General features: G+C 49.6%; 1 protein-coding gene across 10 annotated transcripts in view; it reads left to right on the top strand.

The window, feature by feature from the left end:
- SPTB (spectrin beta, erythrocytic) overlaps positions 1-24,639 on the top strand; it is a 124,630-nt gene that overhangs the window by 51,759 nt on the left and 48,232 nt on the right. For 3 of the 10 annotated variants that reach the window (XM_059914421.1, XM_059914420.1, XM_059914418.1), the window contains 9 exons: positions 1,925-2,218; positions 2,882-3,020; positions 4,629-4,827; positions 20,029-20,180; positions 21,454-21,627; positions 22,615-22,706; positions 23,099-23,179; positions 23,501-23,616; positions 23,989-24,101. In XM_059914421.1, the coding sequence (XP_059770404.1) occupies positions 4,680-4,827; positions 20,029-20,180; positions 21,454-21,627; positions 22,615-22,706; positions 23,099-23,179; positions 23,501-23,616; positions 23,989-24,101 (876 nt within the window). In that variant the 5' untranslated portion in view covers positions 1,925-2,218; positions 2,882-3,020; positions 4,629-4,679. The remainder of the gene's footprint in view (positions 1-1,924; positions 2,219-2,881; positions 3,021-4,628; positions 4,828-20,028; positions 20,181-21,453; positions 21,628-22,614; positions 22,707-23,098; positions 23,180-23,500; positions 23,617-23,988; positions 24,102-24,639) is intronic. The other 7 variants (XM_059914425.1, XM_059914428.1, XM_059914427.1 and 4 more) reach the window with 5 other exon arrangements.

The raw sequence follows: 24,639 nt of genomic DNA, 5'->3' as shown, positions 1-24,639 counted from the left end.
GCTGGAAAGGTCACCCACAGGTGGTATGCTTGCCCGGGCCTCATTGTCACCCTATGGTCCTGAAACTCCCCTACTCTGCTGTGCTGGAAGCCGTGTGCTCAGTCTTAGCCATAATGAGACTGAGCCGTAATTTCTAGGTGGAGACGTCTGCTAGACGGATGGAGGTGCCAGGCTGGAGATGGGGGATGGGGAGGAAGTTGGGGCTGGCTCTAGATTGAGAGTACCCTGCACTGGGCAGCTCACTGGTTCTCCTGCTGTTTTAGTGAGTGTTTATGTATTTAACTATTCTTTAAGGTGTCTGTGAATATGCAATGAGATTATGATCAAAGGGAGTAGAAGAATGTTCTGTTTTGGTAAAAGCATTGGCAGAAAATTTGCAGGGAGCCTTTAGGATTTAATCTTTTGACCTGGGTTGCCATAGTACCAAAACATGTTAAAAGCAGGTTTGGGGTAGCATAAAGGGGCAGAACAAAATAGGAAGCAAGTGAGGGGGTCAAACCTTACAGCTAAAGAGAAAATAAAGATAGAGAAGGTCTAAATTCTCTGTTTAAGGAAGACTGAATTTAAGCTACTGCAGTAGCCTGCACTGGTGACCCTGTTAAGGAAACACAGCATCAGCCTGTATTTCCCCCATTTCTCACTCCTGGACTTTGTTGCTGCTCACGTTTGTGTGGTACAGGAAAGAGGGGATACGGTTGGGCGGGAAAGAAAAGAACATCCATCCTCTGCTGCTCAGCGCTATGGGAAGGGCTGAAGTGAGCTCTACCTAGGACTCTGGCAGCACCCTGCAGGTGGGGAAAGGAGCTGCCATGACAGCCACCTCCTGGGTTCCTACCCGCCCCGGGAATTAACTGAGCATAGCACGTGGGCTTGAAATTCCGAGGCCTAACACCTGATCTCAGAAGCGGACAGGTCCCTGGGCACGTGAGCGAAGGGCAGAGCTGTGGGTGGCATCAGTGATGTTGTGAAATCCATTTCCCAGGCAGGCGCTCCTTCTGCAAGTGAGTGCGCTGTGTAATCACATGAGCTTTTCAGTACTGAGCTGTGGGCAAGTCTTCTAGGGACCCATCCCACTCAAAGTGTAACCTGGGGTCAGGGGGCGGCAGAAGCTCGCCATGTGAGGCTGAGCCTCGGACTGTGCTTTTGGAGACGGGCCTGCCCCGCTGCTGGACAGGCAGGTTGATGGACAGGGAAGGTGGGCTCTCCTGGGCGCGGAGTCCCACAGACCACAGAAGACCCACCTACAGTCTGACGAGGGTCTGGTGGGTTGCGAGAAGGGCTTCTAGGGGGGCTTCAGGGTGAACTGGGCAGTAAATGGACATGGAACTACTTCTTATACCTTTTTTCCTGGGTGGGCTGGCAGGGAAGTGAGGTGCAATTTGGGGCCTATTTTTAGCCATGGAATCGCTGTCTGCCGTACTCATGGAGGGCCAGTCTGGCTGCATAGATGACTTATATCCTTAAAAACGTGACTGAATCACCTTGGCTCCAAGTTCCCCTCCGATATCAACTTAAATGTCATTTCCATGACCCCCCCCAATTTGGTTAGGTGTCCCCACCATGTGTCCCCAGCCTATGCTGTTCTTTTCAGTCATGGTGGTTTCTTTATTGCCATGCCTTTGAAGGGCCGTTGTGATAGTTATGGGTGACCCTGGGTTGAATTTGGTTTTAGGCATATTTTGTTTTGTTTTATTTTCCTGGAATAACCATCTGTAGTTTTCCTCTTTTCTTATTTTCTTCTCTTCTGCCTCTCACACCTGATTCTCCCCTTGCCGCTGAGCACACTGGCCCAGCCCCCAGCCCCTTGGCCCTGATGGGATGCCATCTGGGCACGCCGCTGGGGTGGGCATGGCTGGGGGAGGGGGCAGGAGGAAGAGGGCCTCTCTTTAGTTTCTGAATCTCTTTCCTTGGTGTTTGTCTTCAGGGACCTGACCCTTCTAAAAAAAAAAAAAGAAAGAAAGAAAAAACACCTCGCGCTGTGTGTTCAGACGCGCACGTGTGTTTTTTTCGCGTTCCGGCAGAGCCGCTGCCTCGCTGCAGCCTCCTCCGAGCTGCAGTCGCAGGAGGCACGGGCGTTTTTAAGCAGGGTGAATTGCTGTCGAGTGGCTGCTCTTCTGCTCCCGGGGCCATCAGTCTTGTCTTGAACACCCGGTCCTGCTAGTCTGCCCGCTCAGGCTCATCTTTCTGGGGCAGACTTATTTACGGAGCCGCGGCAAAGGTAATCTCACTCCCTGGGCCCCGCGGCCTGGGCCCCTCTCAGCCACTCTTAAAAATAGCCTGAGACGAGAAGGAGAGCCAGGGTCTGGTTACCTCCTGCACGCACGATCTGATCTCACCTCGCCTTCTGCATCTGGCAGCTCGGCCCTGCTCGGGGGCCAGCGGTCAGCCTGTCAGCCCCTCCCCACTCACAGCTCCAAGCTGGTGGTGGTTTCCCTTAAGGGAAGTAGGGAAGGGCGTGGTGGAGGGGGGAGGGCCCTCCCAGCCACCTCTGCCGGGCCAGCCGAGTGGGACATCTCAGCCCTGGAAGCAGCGCGTCTGTGCAAGACGACAGGCTGTCAGAAGGGACGAGGTTGTGCTGGATCCCAGGCCTGGAATCACGGCGGGTACCCGGTGGGGTGATGGCTGGCTCCCCTGCCTTCATCCTGCCTCCCCCCCATCCCTCCCCCACCCCACCCCCTGCCCGCCGCATGAGTAGCAAACACCTTGGCCAAACCCTGGAAGCCGGGAATGCCCTCTGTCCCCGTGTGCCATGTTCTTTCCCCACCTGCTTTCATAAAGTGGCCTCTTCCCAGTTTGGCCTCTTCCCAGCTGTAGCAGTAATTCCTGAGATGACCTTGGGGAGGCCTCATCCTAAGAGGCCTTGGTTTCCTCCCTTATGCAGTTAGGGTGGATAATTCCGGCTCCTCCTGTCTTACCTCAAAGGCCTGCGGTGGGATTGATTAATCAGATGGGGGAAAAAGAGCCTGAAGTGATTCTGTCTGAAAACTAAGGGCTCTGGCGCTGCAGTCACGCTTGGATTGGTGAGCTGGCTTCACTTCTTCCTCAAGCGTGTGCCTGCTTGGGTGGGTGAGTGCGTGTGCTGGACTGAGTGCGTGTGTGATGTGCATGTGTATGCACGGCTCCGGGAGAGAGTGGCTTACCTCACCGCTCACTCGCTGTCGACACTTGTCATTTGTCCGCCTCACAGCCTCCCCTACTCCCACCCCTTTTGTTCTCTTGGATAGGAAGGCTCTGGGCTCCCTGTTCTGTGTCACAGACTTGATCTTGGAGTCCCGTAAGCTCCCTGGGGAGAGGACTGAAGGGCAGGTACAGGGGAGGAAGTTAAGACTGAAGGGAAGCCAGTCTTGTTCCAAAGGCCCAGGACATTCAGGACCCAGCCTGGCCTCTCTAGCCTCCTGTCCCGCTTTTCTCTCTGACCTTGCCCTCACCTCCAGTTATATCGTAAGGTTCCTAAATTTTGCCACGCCCTTTCTTACCTTCAGAACATTGCACCTGCTCTTTATTCCTTCTGTTTGGACCCGTTCCTTTCCACCTATCCCTTTATAGGATGCTTCCAAGCTTCCTCTAGGAATCAACTCAAACTCTCCTTCCCCGGATACCCAGCCTCTAGCACGAGTCCCTCACTCTCCCTCATCCTTTCCTAGTTGCGGCACAGCATCACACCTTATTGTAACTACTTCTACAATCATCTCTCTTGCTGCCAGAGTATAAGCTCCACAAGGACAGGGCCCTCCCTGTCTTACTCATAATTGCCTGGCACAGTGCCTGCCACCTCGTAGGGACTTGGCGCGTATTTGAAATAATCATGAATGAAGGAGTATCGTGAATGAATGACAGGCAAGTGAGGAAGCCAGTGCTCCCGGTGCCCATGTTCATGGCGCAGATGAACACACAGCTCCGCTGTGGGCGGGATCCCCTCACCACCCGACACCACCATCATGCCTGGGATGCAACAGGAGAACCTGTCCAAGCACCTGGGCGTACTTCAGAGAAGGCAAAACCAAGAGCCCAGCTTTCTGAATGTTTGCTGCAGGGAAAGAACTCGGAGGGCTCTTGGGCAGCCACCGGGAGGGGTTAACTTCCCCCAGTGCAGCTGCCGGGGCTGGTGGCACCAGTGGCATCTTAAAGCTCATGCTCTCCTCTCTCCCCACTGATTCATGTTTGAGTCAGACTCAGCCAACTCCCAGCTTCTCCCCTCTCCTGCCCTGTCCCCACCTCCCCACCAGGTTGGGTCCTGGCCCCAGTCCACAGGGTGGGGCTGCTATTCCCAGCTTGTCCATGCCAGCCTCTGACTCCCAGGAGAGCCAGCCCCCTCGGTGGCCGCGGCGGCGGGTTTGGAGGCAGCGGGCCTGCCTGCGACTGACGTCTCCACCTGCTGGCTGTCCTGACCCTTGCTGCATGCAGCTCTCCGTCCCCGCCGCCACTGCCGCCGTTACTGTTGCTGCTGCTGCATTATTTTATACCTGACAACCTGGGGACCCTGGGTAGGAAGCATGGTCAGGCAGAGGGCACCGTGTGCTGCTCCCGCAAGGATCTACTCCTGTTGGACACCCCAAATAAGTTTCCCCTGAGACAAAGTCCAAGGGGGTGGGCACTAACCCTCTGACTATGTTGCTGTCCGCCCCCAGGGACCCTTCCATGAAGACTGAGGCAGGCGTAGCTGCTGAGAGCCTGCTGACATGACATCGGCCACGGAGTTTGAAAACGTGGGCAACCAGCCACCGTACAGCCGGATCAATGCCCGCTGGGATGCCCCGGACGATGAGCTGGATAATGACAGCAGCTCAGCCAGGCTCTTTGAGAGGTCCCGGATCAAGGCCTTGGCAGGTACTCTTTGGGGCCGTGGCGGTTAGGGGAGCCGCTCTCCTAATCCCGAGGTTCACTGCCCTTCCCGCCTGTGGTGAATCCTTTGCGTGCGTTGGCGTGAGCCCTAGCAGGGCGGTGATGGAGACATGGCTGCGTGGCTCAGAGTCCAGGGCCCCTCGGGAGGGAGCACAGATCAGGCAGCCTCTCCTCCCACATGTCCCCCACTTCCTCCCAGGTGTGAGGTGGTGCCAGGTGGGCCCTTGGCCTCAGCCTCTGTCCTGAATGACCTGTGTCCAAAGTCAGAAGTAAAAGAAGGTCTGGGCGAAGGAGTGTGTGATGGGCGGGACAGCCGGGCAGAGGTGCGTGGACCTCATTATGTACCTCGATGCCCTGCCTGGTCCTGGATAGAGGAATTGTCGTCATCTTCTCTGTGGCCCCGAAAGGAAAGGGTGATTCGATAGGAAACTGAGAACAGATAACATCTTCCCCACACTGCCTCAGAAAGGAGGATTTTCTGGACTAAACCTCTTATCAAACTGGAATTAGATTTTTTAAAAAATAAATTTATTTATTTTTGTCTGAGTTGGGTCTTCGTTGCTGCGCGCGAGCTTTCTCTAGTTGCGGCGAGCGGGGGCTACGCTTTGTTGCGGTGCACGAGCTTCTCATTGCAGTGGCTTCTCTTGTTGGGAGCACTGGCTCTAGGCACGCGGGCTTCAGTAGTTGTGGCACAGGGGCTCAGTAGTTGCGGCTCACGGGCTCTAGAGCACAGGCTCAGTAGTTGTGGCACACGGGCTTAGTTGTTCTGCGGCATGTGGGAGCTTCCCGGACCAGGGCTCGAACCTGTGTCCCCTGCCTTGGCAGGCAGATTCTTAACCACTGCGCCACCAGGGAAGCCCCCAATCTCCTGTTTTACACAATGAAGACAGTAGTATTTTCCCAAGGTTGTTGTGAAGATCAAGTAAGATAAGGTTTATGAAAGTTATTTTATTAATAAAATACTAGGTGAATGTTAGTATTTACAGGAAATCTACTTAGGAATAGTATCTTTCTTTTTTTTTTTTGGCCTTGCGGCTTGTGGGATCTTAGTTCCCCCACCAGGGACTGAACCTGGACCCTTGGCAGTGGAAGCTCTGAGTCCTAACCACTGGACCGCCAGGGAACTCCCAGGAATAGTATCTTTCTGTCCCTTGTCTTCTCCCAACTTCAGATATTCAAGTTCATCAGCTCAGTCAATGTCCCAGTTACCTTGGCCTGTTCCAGGGCCAGTTTCTTCCCTCTTAACCCCCACCCTCCTTCATCTTAGAAAGCTTGGGTTGGAAAAAAGAGCCAGGGACAAGCGAAATTAGGCTAATGCTTGCACTTCGAGCTCTTGGCTTGGTCCCCAGGGACCCAATGGCCACGGGGATGAAGCCCGCTGCTGTACAGATCTTTCTCCAAAGGCATCCAGCCTAGATCCCACCCTTCCTGGGTGACAGGAAGACCCAAGAAACCAGAGGACGATGAGGCCTTGTTAGATGCTCTTCCTAGTGTGGCAGCTCCTCCGGGTCCTTCTCTGCTTAGTGACCTGTGGTTAGAAGACTTGCATTTGGTTAACTGGACTCCATCGATTCTGCCTCTTAAGTCGTCTTCCTCTCAGCTCCAAAGGAAGCACTCCCTATTCAGCCTTTCAAACCATTCCCGGCTCTTCCTCCGGGGCCGAAATAAACAAGCCAGCAGGTTATTCTGCCTGGAAACTGCCACGTTGGTATACAAACACCTGACTCCTCTCCAGAATGAATTACTCTGGATACGAAACTGGATCAGCCTGACTAAAGTGAAAGGGGAGGTGGGTAAGAAAACACTGCGGGAGGCTCCTGGATGGGGATGGATTTGACCTTGGCATGCCAAGGGGAGGGTTGGGGGCCCAGCAGGAATATTTGCAGGTAGGTCCCTGGGCAGATGTTGCTCTCAGTGTCAGCCTCTAGACCTGGCAGCGCTTCCTGAGTTTCAGTGGTGGCTAAGTCCTGAGGCTTCTTCCTGAACGGGAGGCCATTCTCTGCTTGGATGACTGCCTCTGGCACCCTCCTACTTTTCAGAATTGCTTTGAAAGTTAGAGGAAGGGGAGCAGCTGGAAAGCCCAAGTTCCTATCCCTCCAAGAGATTCCAGCCTTCGTGTTTCAGTAAAAAAAAAGCTCCCAGTGTCTCCTCAAGCCATCCTCACTGTCACTCACCCCATTTCCTGTCCTTCATACTGGGCGCCATTAGGTAAACGTTTGCGGGTCTGAATGAGGGACAAAGCACTGCAGGCTGCGGGGAATTTTCGGCCAGAATGCCTGCCCTTTGTGCCCTCTTTCCTCATCCCAGAGGAGACCTCTGCCTGCACACACCCTCGCACCTGGTTGTGCGCCCCTGTGATTTGGGTGAGGATGCTGCCTCGGGGCAGATGTGGCCGCACTGGGCGGGGGTGGCGGTGGGGGTTTGGAGGAAGGCGACAGAAAGATGCCCTGAAAAGAGGAGCCCTGTGCATTAGCCTCCAGCCCACGTCCCCTGCCTGCCTTATGCATGCACACAGCTCAACATCCCCGCATCCCAAGGGCCGCCCGCTGCGTGATTTCCAGCTCATTGGTGCAGAGGCATCTGGAAGGTTGCAGCGCAGAGAGCAGGCTGGGGCCTCCTGAGGAGGCTGTGAGGAGGGGAGGACCCGACACGTCCTTTCTCCCCTTTTTTTGGCTCATTGAACAATTACTAAGGGACAGACTACACAGAGCCTCCCTTTTAAGACAAAATGCACAAAATTGTGTAGCCCACTCTGCTTTTGCCTTTCAATCAGAATCCAAGTCATGTTTCAAACTAGAGACGTGCTTCCTTTCCACATTCTCTCTTTGTAGCCTTCTTACTAGAAATGAGGTGAGGCCAGAGGTGAGGTTGCTTTAGGACAATTCAGAGAACGCAACAGGGCAGCGGGTGCACTGCAGGCCGTGTCCCTGTGCCCTGAGGCACATGATTGCTGCCACTCTGAACCTTGAATGTCTTCCAGACCCACTGTGCCCAGGCGCCAAGGTTAAGTTCTCTGACCGGCAGGTATTCCATCAGAGCCTTAGGACAGTGGTCCTCAGACCCTGGCACTCCCTGCCCACCAGCCTGGACCCTCCGGAAACTCCCCAGAGAGGGTGGTATGGACTCCTTCCTGACTCTGGTGGCAAAAAGTGATGCTTAGTCTCACCCCATCTGCACCAGGATGACTCTGAGCCCAGGTGCCCCAGTTATGTGAGAAGGGCTCTGTGTCCAAAGGGTGAATGATTTCTTTCAGAGAGCAGGATTCCATCACAGTTGTGCCAGGAGGGGTCAGCAGCTTCTTGGCAGCCTGTTAAGTTGACAGTTTCAAACACAGCTGCTGGAGACCAAGGCATCAGGTGTGCCTGGCCCAAATGTCTCTCTTAAGCTACCTGTGAGAACAAAGATGGTGTCATTAACGAGAAATTTTTTAAATGTTTTCTTCTCAGATTTCAAAACATGGAGTGGAGTTCTATTTAGAGACTAGATATTGGGAAAATGTACTATTCACAGAAATATCTTTAATCATCAGCAATCATTTTAATGTGCTGTCAGAAGACAAAAATAATTGGCTCAGCAGCTCTCTCTTGGAGGTCAGCCATTGTGAGTTCTCCTTCTTCCCCTGAGACAGGCCACTGTGCAGAGAAATCTGCCAGTTACCTGTGCAGACCAACCTACGAGGGAGGCCAGTGTGCCACCTGCCCTGTGTGGTCCAGGGCAGTTTCCCCTGCCCAGGACATAACACTTTCTCCCGTTGTCCCTTCTTGATAAAAGCTGTTCCTCCTCTTTGAGAATGCTTTGCAGAACCACAGCTGTTCCCCTGTTCTGGGTGACTGCTATCTATCATCATGAAGATGCTTTATCAAATACTAATACACCGAGGTTAATAATGACTCTGCTCCCTCCCCATGCGGTGCAGTCTGAGTGAGCCATGTTAATAGCCTCCTCCGTCTTTGGGACATTCCTTTGGGCTGTCAGCTTCATTCCCAAGGGCAGGTCCTGACACCAGGCCTGGACTGTGCTTTTGGCTCCTGGGAGCAGCCAGCACTCCCTCCCTTCTCCCCCCATGAGGTCCCCCCTGCGTGCTGCTTGGCTGAAGAGATGCCAAGAGTGTCATTTGCAGAGCATCTGTGGCAATTGTTCGTTTTCGCTTTTTATCATGTCACTGAGAAAGAATGACAGGGAGGCTGGTAGCAGCTGAGTCTCTGGGAGAATTTTGCCTCCAAACCTTTTGGCCTTCAGACTCTGGAAACTGGATCAATCAGGGCATCTTGTTCTACAGTCTAGTGAGAAATAGATCAGATAATCACACATGTGTCTTTGTACATATAGACATGTATGTCATGACAAATGATGATAAATGCTATTAACTGGGAACTGTGCGTTTATAACATAACCCACAGCTTATAACTCACCCAAGGATGAGTAGGGGCTTGTCTTAGTGAGAGTGTGGATTGGTGGGTAGAGACAGGAGGGGCAGACAGGAGCCACATCATGGGGGCCTTAAAGGCCATGGGTATCTCGGCCAAGTAGCAGGAAACTCAAAAGCGGTGGCTGAGGAGTTTAATGAGGGGATTATTTGCAAAGGAGTGGCAGAGTTGAACGGTCAAAGGGTGGGAGCCTTTAGCAGGGAGAGCTATAGGCTCTCAGGACAGGGGCTGTGGCCTTGAGTAAAGGGCTGGATGGATGGAACTGCTCCCAACCCATCAAAGTGCTTTTCACAAAGAAGTGACATGGTTATGTTTAGCTTTGAAAGATCACTCTGGCCTCAGTGGGGAGAATAGGTTGTGGAGAGGCTGCACAAAAGTCCAGGAAAGAGAAGGTGGCAGTGAGGGTCAGCTTGGTGGCCACAGGGAGCAGAAAGTGGTCCATCCCCGCCACGTCCTTCTTCTGTCCTCCTGCAGCTATCACGGAGTTTCCCCAGTGAGGTGACCTTGGCCAACTTACTTTTCTGCTCCTCCGGGCCTCAGTTTCCTCACCTGTAACACAAGGGGCTTGACGTGGGAGGTCTTCCCAGCTCGTAGCCTGGGAAGAAGCTCCTTTGAGGTAGCGCTGACCACATGCCTTTAACCTGAACCGAGGAGCTTTGGCTCCTGGCTTTGGGGAAGGGAATTGATCCTTTTCAGTAAATCAGTGGGTTCTCCAGAAATTCTCTCTGTTTATTAAAGGCTAGGCTGAGGCTGAGTTCCTGGACCATCTTAACTTCTGCAGCCTTGTGTTCTCAGCGAGTGTCATCTCTCCACGCAGCCACCACCTGCGTGCAGGACAGCAGTGCTTGGTGTTTATACAGCTGCTTAGTGTTCTAGGTGCTTTTAAACCAGATGATCTCACTGACCCTTCAGCCGCTCTGAAGTAGGCAAGGTATAGCTATCACCATCCCCTTTATAGATGAGGGAGGTCACATGGCAGGAAGTGCCAGGACAAGACTGGAATCCCAGGGTGTTAAAATCAGTCCTGTGCTGTTGAGGCTACAGCACTTGAGCTTTCTTGAATGTCCTTCAGACCTGCATTATCTCCCCCTCCACACCCCACCTGATACATCGGAATGGGAAAGTTTTGCTTTCACCAGCAGCCTCTAGAGCCTCTTTGATCAAAACCCTGAGCTCATTTTTACTTCTGTATTACAACCTCCAAATGCTGTCACCTGCCAGGGCCAGCTGACCCTTGTTCTGTGATGCTGTCCAGATCAGCTCCTGTCATTTCATTTCCATAGTTCACATGTTAGTGGGGCCATGGCACCTCAAACAGACTTCTGCAGCTGCCTCCAAGCTGGTTTCCCAGGCTGCAGCCTCTCCCCTGTCCAATCCCATCTGTGCAGGGCACTTAGAATCTTTATCCTCCAACAAGTTTTTAGTGAAATGTCACTTTATCTGGCTCTTCTTTTCCCAGAGTATAAAATTCAGATTCCCTAGACTGTCCTTTGACTTCTTTGCTCTGATACGTTAACTGCTTCTTTCCCTCACCCCCAAAACATGCACCCGCATACCTACATGCACACATGCACACACAAATACACATTTGCCAGTTTCCACCAGAGGCTTTGAACAAGACCCCTCTTTCCTTCCCTGCCATTCTAAAACCATTAACATCTTCAAGCCCCAGATCAAAACTAGCCTTCTTCAAAAAAAATTTTTTTAATTTAAACTGTTCTATGATAACTTCTCTTTTCCTATAATATATAAAAACTATTTTTTAAAAATATAGGGTGATTGCTTTTGTATCTTTAAACATTTTAATACACAAGGATATATATTTAGTGTAGAAAAGATTAGAAAAGCAGATAAAAAAGAGAAAACTAGAGACATTGTTAATACCCCATATAGATATTGTAATGCCTACGGATATATGACTGTGCATGTATATGTATAAATATTAACACTATCTATAATCTTAGAATGTTTTTCACTGAGCAATATATTATGCATATTTTTTCATGTCTGTAAACATGCAGATTATAATTTTCATGGCTGTATAGTCTTCCTTTGTATTAATGTACCCAGATCTAGTTAACCAGCATCTTAGTGTTCAACTCTGATCACTTTTAGAGTCAGTCTTGTGTGCTTCATTCTTGCACATAAAAGAGTATGTATATATTCAAATATGCATTTGCATATGTAGTAAGCATCTTAAAGTTCTCTCTTGGAGTCAACCCTAGCTGGATCTTAAATCCTTATGGGCAGGAGAACTATGTTCTTGCTGTTCACAATACCAGTGTAATGAAAGTTGATTGGTTGAAAGAAAAATTCCTCTCCAAACTAAACAGGAAGAGTAGAATTTGTGCCAGCATCATCATTTATGATGTGTCCCTGAGGGTCTGCCCCATGCTAGGCTTTATAATGGATTGGCAACTGTATCACTGAGGTTTGTCACAAGTTCATGGGAGTTAAAGTATCCCTTGCTCAGGTTCCCTAAGCTCTTGGCTTCCTGGCATGAGAAGGAGGGAAATCCCAAGTTGTAAACCTGCAAAGGGCTCAACATTAAATGCTTGTTTCCAGGCCCAGGCTAGGGGTCCATGGCATCCCATGGTGCCTTGTCTCCCACTTGCCTTTCTGACCACCTAGCTTTACTGATAGCTTAAAGCCATGTGCTGGTAAAAATACAGACTTGCTCAAGAAGGATACCTATTTGATTTTCATCAGTCATTTATTCCTCGGGGTTTGAGTTTTACACCCTATTTTTCTTCATGACATCTGTTGTTTCTTACTCTAAAAGTAATACATGTTCATTGCAGATATTTTAGTAAACATAGATAAGCAAAAAAATGTCACCCATAGTCTTAATACCCAGCTATAACATAACCCAACATTAACTTTTTTCTATGAATCTATGCATATAGGTCTGCAATATTGTGTTCATATTGTGCATGTGGTTTTATAATCTGAATTTTCCCTCAAAATGTATTATAATATCCTTTCTTGCCATTGAAAGGTCTTCTCCCACCTTCTTCATATATAGGCTGCTATTCTCTCCTTTTGAGAGCAGATTTTTAACAGAGAAAAGAGGGAGAGGCATGAAACAGTCAAGGAATTTTACAGGAAGCCATGGCAGGAATAAATAGATGGGCCTAGAACTGGGTGACTGTTTCCAAAGATAAGATATTTCAACTTTACCATTTAGCTCAAGACCAGCCAATGGGTAAAAGGCTCTTATTTTTATAACAGCCCCACTGGGGACTTTTAATGACAAACTTCCAGGATGTCCATGACTTCAGGAGGTAGAGCAGGTACCAGAGTGGGCGGGGCCAGCAGCTACTGTGCTACTGGCAAGAATGGTGGAGGGAGGTTGAAGGAAGAACCAAGAGGAAGTCTGGAGAAGTGTAACATAAGAGAAGGAAAGAGCCTTGACCCTCAGGGGAGGTGTGCGCTTTGATACCCCTTTAGGGAATATTCTAGAGGGCAAGTCCTTAGAGTGGCTGTGTGGCCGCAGTGGGGCAGAGTGTACCTCGCTGCCCTCAAGACCCACAGACCTCACTCCCAGGCTCTGTCCCAGGGCGGGGAGGGTGTCACAGGAGTGTTCTCAGCTCATAAACCTTCTCCCTCTCCCTTCCACCTCTCTCGTGGGCTCACGTGGTTAACTATGCTTATGATTTTTGTCTGGTGAAAAGTCCCTGACGCAGGGGTGCACAAAGGAACTAAATTATCTTGGAGAAGGGGGTGAGAAAAAGTTTAATATTTTCTTTAGAGAAAGAAAAGTGTGGGAATTCCCTGGCGGTCCAGTAGCTAGGACTCTGTGCTTCCACTGCAAGGGGCCCAGATTCGATCCCCGGTCGGGGCACTAAGATCCTGCAAGCTGTGCGGCGCAGCCAAAAAAAAAAAATGATGACTGTTAATATATTTCCATGTGTTCTACAAACGGATAAAGCCTTGGAAAACTGGCTCATTTTAAAAAAAGAAAAGAAAAGTGTATTTCTTTATTGAATAAGTAATATAGACACCCAGTAGGTAAAACTCAAAAGATACAAAAGGGCAAATAATAAGTTTCATTCCCATCTCAGTCCTCCAGACCCAGTTCTTTTCCCACAGCCAGTGTTATCAGTTTTTCATGTATCTTTCCAGGAATGTTTTATGCATATATTAGCAAATGGTCTATATTGTTTTTCTCAGCTTTTTTTTTTTCACCATACGTTGTCCCTTATTGTTCTTTTTTCCCCACCCAATGTATCTTTTTTTGTTTGTTTTAATTTTATTTATTTTTGGCTGCATTGGGTCTTCGTTGCTGCGCGCGAGCTTTCTCTAGTTGTGGCGAGCGGGGGCTACTCTTTGTTGCGGTGTGTGGGCTTCCCATTGCAGTGGCTTCTCCTGTTGCCGAGCACGGGCTCTAGGCCCGTGGGCTTCAGTAGTTGCAGCACGCGGGCTCAGTAGTTGTGGCTTGCAGGCTCTAGAGCACAGGCTCAGTAGTTGTGGCACATGGGGTTAGTTGCTCCACGGCATATGGGATTTTCCTGGGCCAGGGCTCGACCCGTGTCCCCTGCATTCTTAACCACTGCGCCACCAGGAAAGTCCCCCCACCCAATGTATCTTGAAGATTGTTTTATATTAGTACACAAGTAGCCTTCTCATTCTTTTTACAGATATAGCATTCCATTGTATGGACATACAATTTTAATTTAACCAGTCTTCTATTGGTGGACATTTAGGCTGTTTCCAATCTCCTGCTATTTCCAAAAATGCAATGAATAAACTCGTATGTAGATCATTTTGTAAATGTATGTCTATCTGAAGGATAAATTCCTAGAAGTGGAATTACTGGGTCCAAAAGTATGTGTAGCTGTAATTCTGATCCGTCTTGCCAAATTGCCTTTTATACCCTCTCCAGCAACATATGAATGTTTTTTCCCCTGCATCCTTGCCCATGTGGTATTTTATCACACTTTTGGATCTTTGTGCATCTCATAAGTGAAACATAGTGTCTTGATGTACTTTCATTTCGCTTTTGGACTTTTAGTATCAAAATTTTAAAACATGCAAGAAAGTAGAGAAAAAGTACAAAGAATCATCACCTTGATTTAACTGTTAATATTTGGCCATATTTGCTTGTCCAATTTGGGGTAGAAGTATTTTTAAAGTAAATTGAAGATTATTATGACATTTTACTATAATACTTAATTTATCATAATACTTTAGTATGAATATCTGAATAACAAGAGCAATTCCCACCTAGCTATAATTCTGTTATTACACCTAATATAATTAAGAATTCCATAATACAATTTAATACCCACTTATTATTCAAATTTTCCCAGTTGTCTCAAAGATGTCTTTTATGATTAGTTTGTTCAGAGTAATTAAGGACTGTGTATTAAGTTTGTGTGTATGTGTATACTTGTAATTTGTACTTCTATTATGAATAGCTTGGACAACTTTTTATACATTTAAGAGACTTTTATAATTTTTTTCTATTAACTCTTTGTTCACATTCTTAGTCCATTTTGCTATTGGATTATTGGTTTTTTTCCTCATTAATTTGTAGATGTTCTTTACATACTAGGTAAGTTAGCCCTTTGTGATGTGAGTTACAGATACTTTTCCTTGTTTGTTTGACTTTGCTTATGGTATTTTATCTCACACAGAACTTTATTTGATGCAGCTGAACTTTGAATCTTTTATTTTATGGTTTTTGGATTTTGTTTCAGAGTTAGAAGGCCCTTCCCTACACTAACATTATAAAAAACATTCTATCATTTTTGATTTTGGTATTTTTATGGTTTTATTTTTTACATTTCAATTTTTGACCGCAGTGAAATTTATCCTGGAGTATGAGATATGAATTTAACTTAATTTTTCCTGGATGGTCTTCTAGTTTTGTCAACACCCTGTACCCAATAATCCATCTTTCCCCTTCATATTTGAAGTGCCACCTTTATCAGATATTAAATGCCTATATATACTTGGGACTATTTCTCTTCCATTGATGAGTCTATATATTCATAGGCTAGTACCACACTGTTTCATTATTATAACTTTATACTATACTTTAATATTTGTTAGAAAAAACACCTGGGAACGTGGGTTACCCTTTATTACTCTTCTTTTCTGAAACTTTTCTAGCTATTTTTGTTTATTTAATTTATTTATTTAATAAATTTATTTATCTCATTTATTTTTGGCTGTGTTGGATCTTCGTTGCTGTGCGCAGGCTTTCTCTAGTTGCAGCGAGAGGGGGCTACTCTTTGTTGCAGTGTGCGTGCTTTTCATTGTGGTGGCTTCTCTTGTTGTGGAGCACGGGCTCTAGGCACGTGGGCTTCAGTAGTTGCAGCACGCAGGCTCAGTAGTTGTGGCGCACGGGCTTTGTTGCTCTGTGGCATGTGGGATCTTCCCAGACCAGGGATCGAACCCATATCCCCTGCATTGGCAAGCAGATTCTTATCCACTGCACCAGCAGGGAAGCCTATTTTTGTTTATTTTTATAATGAGTTTTCTAATCATTTGTCTAGTTTCCCCCCAAATTTAAATTATATAATATAAATATTTTTAAAATAATATTAAATATATAACTTTAGGGTAAACTGACATCTTTATGATATTGAGTTTTCCTGTTCAAGAATTGGGTGTGATTTTTCCAATTGTTCATATCTTTGGTGTGCCTTGGGAGACTTCATACATTTATATGGATTTTACACAACTGTTTTAAAATTTAAGCTGAAATGTTTTGTCTTTTTATTATCATTGGGGGTTTTCCAAATTCCTATTTCAGGAAAGGATCCTGCCACCCCTTTAGTGTCTCCTTTTACCTCTAGGATTAAATCTGAACTTCTTAGCTTTTCCTTCAAGGCTTTCCACATCCGATTTAAAACCTATTTTCCACATGTTTTCTTCTTACCTGTAGCTAGTCAGCAACCCCTGAACAAGCTCCATCCTTTCATGCATTCCGTCTTGTGGCTCCTCTCCTTCCTCTTCTGCCTGTGCAAAGTGGTTTTCTTCACGAGCCCCGCCTTGAGTGCTCCAGTTAGAAATGACCTCTCTCCTCTTTCACCCCTGACCATTTATTGTATGTGCCATTTATCTGGTAACTAATCCAATATTACCTTGCGATAGCTTTTGTATTATTAAATGAACTGCCCTTTATCTCTTGTGTGGTTGCAGAACTGTCTGTGGGTCTGTGTCTCGTTTCCTCAACTAGATTGCGAGGCCCTTGGGGAGAGTGAGCCTGCCTCGTGCTCTCTGCAGCATCTGGGCCCTATAGGCAGTAACGATAGTAGCAGCAATGATAACAATGGTAATTAATAGTTACCTCAAGCTTTCTTTCTGTGTGCTGGGTACTGTTTTAAGCACTTTCCACGTATGAACTCATTAGGGGGTAAACACTTGAGTTTTGTTGGGTTTATTTGACCTTAAATTAAACCTTTGAAAGGGGACATAAAAGAAAGGGCACTTGGTCACAATATCCAGACAGTGATTCTAGCTAGCTGGTCAGAGAGGAAGGGGAGTTTTGTAGGGAAGAAGGAGGCTGGCCACAGCCTAAGAAGGAAAGGGGAGAGGAACAGGCAGCAATGGAAAGGCCCTGAGCTTGATGGTTGCAGAGACATGAGTATTTTCTGAGGTTCTGGTAGCTTTGATTCAGGCCGTGCTGGTGGACTTGCCCGCTTCCCCTTCACTGGCAGGGTTAGGGCTCTGGAAATATGGCCTGGCCCATGGCAGGGCCTTGCTGAGGCCTCTTTTCCACAGCAGGATGGGTTCCCTGCAGGATGGCCCAGGTCTCCTGCGGACAGCAGGCCCAATGCTCAGCTGCCTCCGCGGCCTGTCCACACACTCCGGGCCTCCCGCCTCTCCTGCACTCAGAAGGCTCCGCTGAGTGCCTGCTGGGAGTTGATGCGCTGAGCGAGCCGATGCGGAGCAGCCAGGGCTATGAGCTGGTGGAAATTAATCCCCACCCTTGGGCCTTCCTCTCCTGATGACCATCATGAGCCTCTCAGAATCTTTCCCCTGTCTCAACACTGCAGACTGTTTTAGGGTACTGGGGTTCCTGGGCAATTGCACCCCAGCCTTCAAGTGAAATGCAGCCAGGAGGCCTCCCACCTGAGCTCTAAACCTGCAGCTCCAGCATTTTGGGGCCCAGGGAGCATTATTTTGTGTGTTGAGAACTGGAGAGATCTAAGGGTGATTTACATCTGCACCGATGTGTGTGCCAGCCCAGCAGCCTAGAATTAAATTCCACGGCCCAGCTCTTCCTTACACTTTGCTGAGCACAAATAAACAGGTCTCAGCACCCACATAATGAACTCTTTAGATTCTTAAAGACAAGAAAAGGAGATGAGACACTTACCTCTAAAGGGGCAACAAATTTCAGCCCCTTAGACAGAGCTCCGCCACCGGTTCGAAGGGTTAGCCTCTTACAGGACAGATCCGGTCTCTAGGGAGAGCATCGTGGGACTGAGGCTGGCTCTGTTGAATCTAAACATGCTCCAGCATAAACGCAATTGCTTTCCGTCCAATATATCATCAGAACTTTAGTTACATTTTGCTGAAGCAGTCCTTGAAATCAGGGAAATGATCCAATAGAGTAAGGGGGCTTTTCCCCCTGAAACTTTGCCCAGAGGCCCAGAACAAACAAGTGCCATTTTAATTTTATATTTATTACAGATGTGTATAGTCACTAGTAGTATTTTTGCTCTTCTTGGAAGTCTTTTTTTTTTATTATTTATTTTTGGCTGTGTTGGGTGTTCGTTTCTGTGCGAGGGCTTTCTCCAGCTGTGGAGAGCAGGGACCACTCTTCATCGCGGTGCGCGGGCCTCTCACTGTCGCGGCCTCTCCTGTTGCAGAGCACAGCTCCAGACGGGCAGGCTCAGTAGTTGTGGCTCATGGGCTTAGTTGCTCCGCAGCATGTGGGATCTTCCCAGACCAGGGCTCGAACCCGTGTCCCCTGCATTGGCAGGCAGATTCTTAACCACTGCGCCACCAGGGAAGCCCCTTGGAAGTCTTATTTAGATGGCTTCCATAGAATTCTTTACATGTGACTCCAGCACTCATCATATTTATAATGGAGTTTGCGTCAAGGATGGGGGCTCCTTCCTGTCCTTGGCTGCCTCCCCCTCCACCCGGAGCCTGGCACCTAACGGCTGTACAGTCAACAATTGCTGAATGAATGAAGATGCGAATAAAGGGTCTGAGTTCCTAACACCAAAATAGCCATGAAGTAGGAAGGATTTGATGCTGTGAGCCTCAGAAACTGCCAGGCTTATACCCTCGAGGCCATGCTGGCTGGGCTCCTCTTTCTGTTGTTATCAAGTCAGACATTTAATAATTTAAGAAGCCAACCCTTCCACAGTTTGGGCTCAGCTGAGCAGACGTTTAGCCTGTTCCCACGGCACTGACAGTCCCTCCTGGCTGGACTGCTCGGAGTCTGCCCTGGCTGTGACCAACCTGAACACACGCTCCCCAGGGACCCTCCATGGCCCTAGGCCCAGCCACATGGCCGGGTCATCTCCTGCCTAGAATCCTCCGCCAGAGTGCCCAGAAGCAGGTTGCCACAGACTGTTCACTCAAGCAAACTTCTCTTCCTGTTTCTATCTTTTCTGCCCCTCTTCTCTCTCTCTTTCACCCTGTCCCCATTCTTTCTGCTATCCCAGCCTCTGTCCTCTCTCCAGCATCTTGATCAAGCTTCCCAGCCCTAACCCCACAGGTACCAGCATTTATTTTACAGTACCCTGTATTTATTTTAACAGAGGTGTTAAAAGGTAGCCCACCTGAACTGGTACAGCCTGGGCTGGAAGCTTGGTTTGAGCTGAGGCTGATTTAAGCTGGGGGTGGCATGTCAGCTTCCCAGGTCTGAAGATGGAAAATCCTGCCTGCCATTCTGCGGGCGAGAAGGAGAGCTTAGTGCCATGCACAGGCCCCAGCCCAAGCCCCCACTACCCTTCACCCTACGTAGATCACACGTTCCACATGATCTCACTGTTTCCATGCTCATCCTTCTCCTCTATCTACCAGCAGCTCCTTGAGGATAGGCAGTTTGTTTTACTTTTATGTATCAGCAGGCCTGGCGTAGGAGCTGAATAAACCTCTGCACAGTCAGCTACAGTACAGCTCTGGAGACCTACTATGTGCCAGGCTCCAGGCTTTGGGGATTTAGAAGTGAACAAGACAGACAGATTTTACTGGGCTCAAGGAGCCTGCAGTCTTGCAGGAAAGACAGACTTTCAACTAATCTGAGTATGAGGAGAGAGAAATGAGAAATGCAGATGCACACAAGGAGAGACAGAACCTAGGCGAGAGGTCACAAAAGCTTCCCGGAGAAGCGCTGTTTCCACTGACTCCTAAAGGATGACTAGGAGTTAGGTGAATGGTGTGAGGGGTGGAGGGGCCGAGAGAGAGCATTCCAGGCAGAGAGAATATTTGTTGGATGGGTGGACGGGTGAACCTGGCATTGAATTCTGAGCTCGCTGGCCCAGTAGTCCAGAGCATTCTGATGCGCACAGGGAAGCAGGTGACTGGATTAGGGGTGTCTTGATACCGTGGTGGTGGAAGTTACCTCTTCATTGCCCCAGTCATGGCACGTGGACCTGTGAAGCCAAAAGGCTACGCTCTGGTCAGAAATGCTCCTCAGAAGGGGATGGAATAGATACATCGACCTCCTCTGCCAGGGATGGGGCAACTCTGGGGTTAAGGTGAAAAACCCTTCAGCCCCATATCACATTGCAAATGGACCCTGCCAACCTCAGGCACCTCACCCAAGGCTCTTCTCCCCACCCAGATGAGCGGGAAGTTGTTCAGAAGAAAACCTTCACAAAATGGGTGAACTCGCACCTGGCGCGTGTGTCCTGCCGCATCACTGACCTCTACAAGGACCTGCGGGATGGGAAGATGCTCATCAAGCTGCTGGAAGTGCTCTCTGGAGAGATGCTGGTAAAGCCCCTTTCCCCAGGCCCTGTGGCTGGTGCTCTGTCCCCTCTTCAGGAAAGACATGGTCTGGGGGCCTCTCCAGTTCTCATGGCCTTCCAACGTTTCTCCCTATTCTTTTGGGAGGTTTCAGTACTAATGATGTGAGGTGTCCGTGTGGCTGACTGGGTTCTCTGAACGTGTTCATCTAAATATGTCCCAGCATAAATGCCTGGCTTTCCATCTAATATATCATCAAAACTTTTGTTAATTTTGCTGAAGCATTTCAGAATTTCTTGCCTCCTTCTGGCCACTCCCACCCCTTCATGCTCCTCCCAGAAGCCATACAGAGCTCTTGACTTTCTCCTCTTGGGATCTGGTTATCTGTGACTGGCCTGCAGTGGGCCCACCCTCAGCCTCCTTGCACAGGCTAAGACATATCCCATTACCCAGCTGGAAAAATTTGCCTCCTTCTTGGAACAAGGAGGAAAGTGTGAAAGATATTTTCCTGTGTATCCATCACTCTAACAAGTGGAAATTTATCACAGGCCCTCTCAGTTGTAACCCACCCGGTGGTAATGTTGCCCCTGCAGGAGAACCAGATCAAGGCTCATGTTTTGCTCAGTTACTTCCATTATGACCTTGGGCCTATCAGGCAGGACCTTCTTTGCCTCATTTCCCCCATGTGTAGACCGATACCTGTACCTGATGTAGTAGCCTAAGACCTCAGGGTTTGAATGGAAGGTACCACATTCATCTGTTGCCTTTTCAACTCCAGGCTGAAGTTAAAGAATGCCTCTTACCCCACTAGAGAGAGTTACCACTAAGAACCCTTCAGATGATGCAGTTACTCATCAATGGTGGTCCCCTTGAGCTTTGGCTGAGGCCGTTTGGGGGTGGGGAGGGAGGAAGTTGGATGGCAGAATGGACCCATTATCAGTCACCACACTAAAAGCCACTCTTATCACCAATCAGCAGTAAACAGTTCCTAGAACTGTGCCTAGCACATAGTAAGTGCTCAACTAACTACCTGTTGTGTTACTATATTTGAATGCCACTTATCACCCACTCAGAAGCCTTTGTTTAGACCCAGGAACAGTACTGATGCAGCCCACTTGCAGAGTTCTGGGTGCTCAAGAGAGGGAGCCCCTGAACTTTGCTGAAAGGATGGGGTTGAAAAGTGTCAAGGAGTGAGCATGGGAGTTGGAGTTTGGCATGGAGGGTGGATGCTGATGACCGGAGCTGGTCCAGGCGTGACCATGAGGTTCTTCCACGCCCACGGGGCAATGCTGTCCCTCAGCCAAAGCCCACGAAGGGGAAGATGCGCATCCACTGCCTGGAGAATGTGGACAAGGCCCTGCAGTTCCTGAAGGAGCAGCGTGTGCACCTGGAGAACATGGGCTCCCACGACATCGTGGACGGCAACCACCGCCTGGTCCTGGGCCTCATCTGGACCATCATCCTCCGCTTCCAGGTGGGTTCCTAGGGGGCAGAGGGGGTGGAGGGAGCTTCCCTGGGCCAGACTGGGTTTGGGAATCTTATAAAATGGTGAATAAGTGCGAGTGTTTGCACGTTCTGGGAGGCTAGAAGCCTGTCCTGGGGGACAATGCTTGTAGGAAGGAGAAACCATCCTGGGCATCGCCAAGTTGCTGAAGGTCAGGGCGAGCTGTTCAGCCAATAGCGTAGTCTTTTGAGAGAGAGGATAGAAATTAGTGGCTGGGCTGAGATCTGGCTGGAAGACCTACTTTCGTCCCCTTCCCCCCACATGTGTCACTTTTTGGTTTTTTAAGTAGTTTGATTCAGAAATCACAAGAGTGCAGAAGATCTGCTTTTATGTTTTTCACTCAGAAGCTTTTCTCTTCCCACCCTGAAATTCAAGGTCGCTTATTTGTAAGGAATTTAGAAAGCACGAGGGGAGGAAAGCGGGGCCTTCCACCTGCTGGTCTGGGGACGGAAAGAACCTAGTTGGAGGAGGGAAGGGCAGGGAGAAGGAAGATAACACACAGCTCCCGGTCTGAAGGTCTCACCCAAGGGGTCTTGGGTGTCCAATCTCACTCTCTGAGGGTGTGTACGACGAAACGGTAATAACAGCAGAATTGGGGAGGATGAAGAGGCAAGAGGAGCTGCTGATCAAAGTACAGTACCTTCCAGCGTTCATGCCGTTCCATGGCCTAGGTGGCATCGTACCTCGTGGGGAGGAATGGGGGCATCCTGCTGTTTATTCTTGGTCTCCCCTTAGAGTTTCAAGTTGGAGCGGTCTCCTCTGACGTGGAGAAGCTGACCAAGGCAGGGAAACAGGCCTCCAGGATCCGGGGCCTCAGGCTGCGGGGCGGCTGCAGGGCTGGCGACCGGATGGACGGCTACAGAGGAGGAAGGACGGAGGGGGCCTTCCAGGGAGAGCAGGGAGGCTCTGGGCCAGATGCACATCTAAGTCTTCCCTCTCTTGTTCCTGTGCCCACAGATTCAGGACATCGTTGTCCAAACTCAGGAAGGTCGTGAGACGCGCTCAGCCAAGGACGCGTTGCTGTTATGGTGTCAGATGAAGACGGCAGGGTATGCCCTGGGGACCAGGTGGTTCCTCACCACCCCCTGTGCCTCCCAAGCATTGCCGTCCCCAAGGGACCTAGACGCCATCACCCAGAACTACATTGGCTTGGGCGTAGTTGATGCACAGTCTATCCTGACCTGATTCTTAGAGGCCCGGAATACAGGATTCTATCCCAAAATTGCCTGGGTCAGACCATGGGGTCTGTTGGGGGCGAGAGTCTCTTGGGCCCACCTGATGAGGGAGCCTCTTTGTGTGACTTAACGGCTGCCCTCTTGTTGAAGGGGCTCGAGAAGGGTCCGGTCCACTCCTCTCCTGAGGTGTTGGCCCTCGGTTCACACACTTGTAGGGACGCCAGAAGAATCTGTTTCTTAGGTCTTAATGCTTTTCTTGGATGCAGCTACCCCCATGTCAACGTCACCAACTTCACCTCCAGCTGGAAGGATGGCCTAGCCTTTAACGCCCTGATCCACAAGCACCGGTAAGAGAGGGAGCGGAGCAGGAACCCCTGTGGGAGCCAGGGAGCCCTGGGGGGATTGGGACACCTTGCACTTACCATGTAGGCTACTGTTCAAGCGTCACAGGAATGGTACAGCCGTGGCGCCTTCTCCTCTCACCCTCGGCATCCTGCCTCCCTTAAATCCCCCTTCCTCACACACTGGTGCTCACAGCTCCCTCCTCTGTCCCGTCTCCTCCTCTCACTTCTCCGGCTCAGCCACCTCCCTGCGTCTGCCCAGGGTCTTTGCCCTTTTGGTGGGCATGCCATGCCCCCTGCCCTCTAACAGGCTGGCTTCGTCCCCAGGCCCGACCTGATTGACTTCGATAAGCTGAAGGACTCCAACGCGCGGCACAACCTGGAGTGCGCGTTCGACGTGGCCGAGCGACAGCTGGGCATCATCCCGCTCCTCGACCCTGAAGGTGAGCCAGCGCCCACGAGACCGTCAGGGCGCCGGGAGGAGCGTGGGCCGTGCTGGGAGAGCCATGGGCACGGTGGCCGGGCCAGGGCTCCGCTCTGGCCTGCTCTTCAGACCCTAGCTGGTTCCTGACACCTTCCCTGCCTGATTGGGGGCCCACTGTAGTCTTTCCATCCTTTTCCCTTCTTTCATTCTTTGTGGTCCTAATATGGATTTCATCCTCTCACTAAAATCGCAGCCTATTCCTCTTCCACTCTCACCTGTCACTTGGTGCCTGTAGTTGAACTTCGTGCTGGAGACACAGGGAGATGAACCCCTTGAGCCTGACATTTCCAACTTCCAATTGGTCCTGAGAGCCCACCCTTTCCCCTTGCAGATGTCTTCACAGAAAACCCTGACGAGAAATCCATCATCACCTATGTGGTGGCATTTTACCACTACTTCTCCAAGATGAAGGTGCTGGCAGTGGAGGGCAAGCGCGTTGGCAAGGTACTGAGCTGCTGCGTAACTAGAGTGTCGCCGTTTCCCCGCTTGCCACGCACAGGCCTTGACTGAGATGCTCCCTTTCTACCCTAAGAGCTTTGTGTCTGGACCCCAGCTGTGGGAGAGGGTGCAGATCACCCCCCACCAACTTCCTCTGAAGCCAAGCATTGCCAGGTTAATGGCTCCCAAGCTGAATTCCAACACAGGTTGATGGTCTGTCCCAAACAAGGTCATAGCCCATAGCTCTGAGCCGACCTTCCACCTGCAGACCCATGTCTCAGGAGCATTCCCACAGGAACAAAACAGGCTTTTTACTTGTTAGTTTATTGTGTTTTCATGCCTTTTAGGCTCCCACAGCCTACTGTACAGAGGAGCCACCCCACTGTACAGACCCTCGTGCCAGAGTCCTTTCCCCGGCTGGGTCTTTTGTCCCTCCAGGGTAGGGACCATTTCTCATTCATCTTCGTGCACTGGTGTTTAGCAAAGACAATGCCAGGAAGCTCTCGATCCCTAATACCCACTCTTAAATAAACAGGACCTTGGC

The sequence above is a fragment of the Balaenoptera ricei genome, chromosome 2, assembly GCF_028023285.1.
Source record: "Balaenoptera ricei isolate mBalRic1 chromosome 2, mBalRic1.hap2, whole genome shotgun sequence".
In the NCBI taxonomy this organism is placed as follows: domain Eukaryota; kingdom Metazoa; phylum Chordata; class Mammalia; order Artiodactyla; family Balaenopteridae; genus Balaenoptera; species Balaenoptera ricei.
The sequence above is the reverse complement of the archived record's forward strand: the minus strand, read 5'-3'. Positions and strand labels throughout refer to the sequence as shown.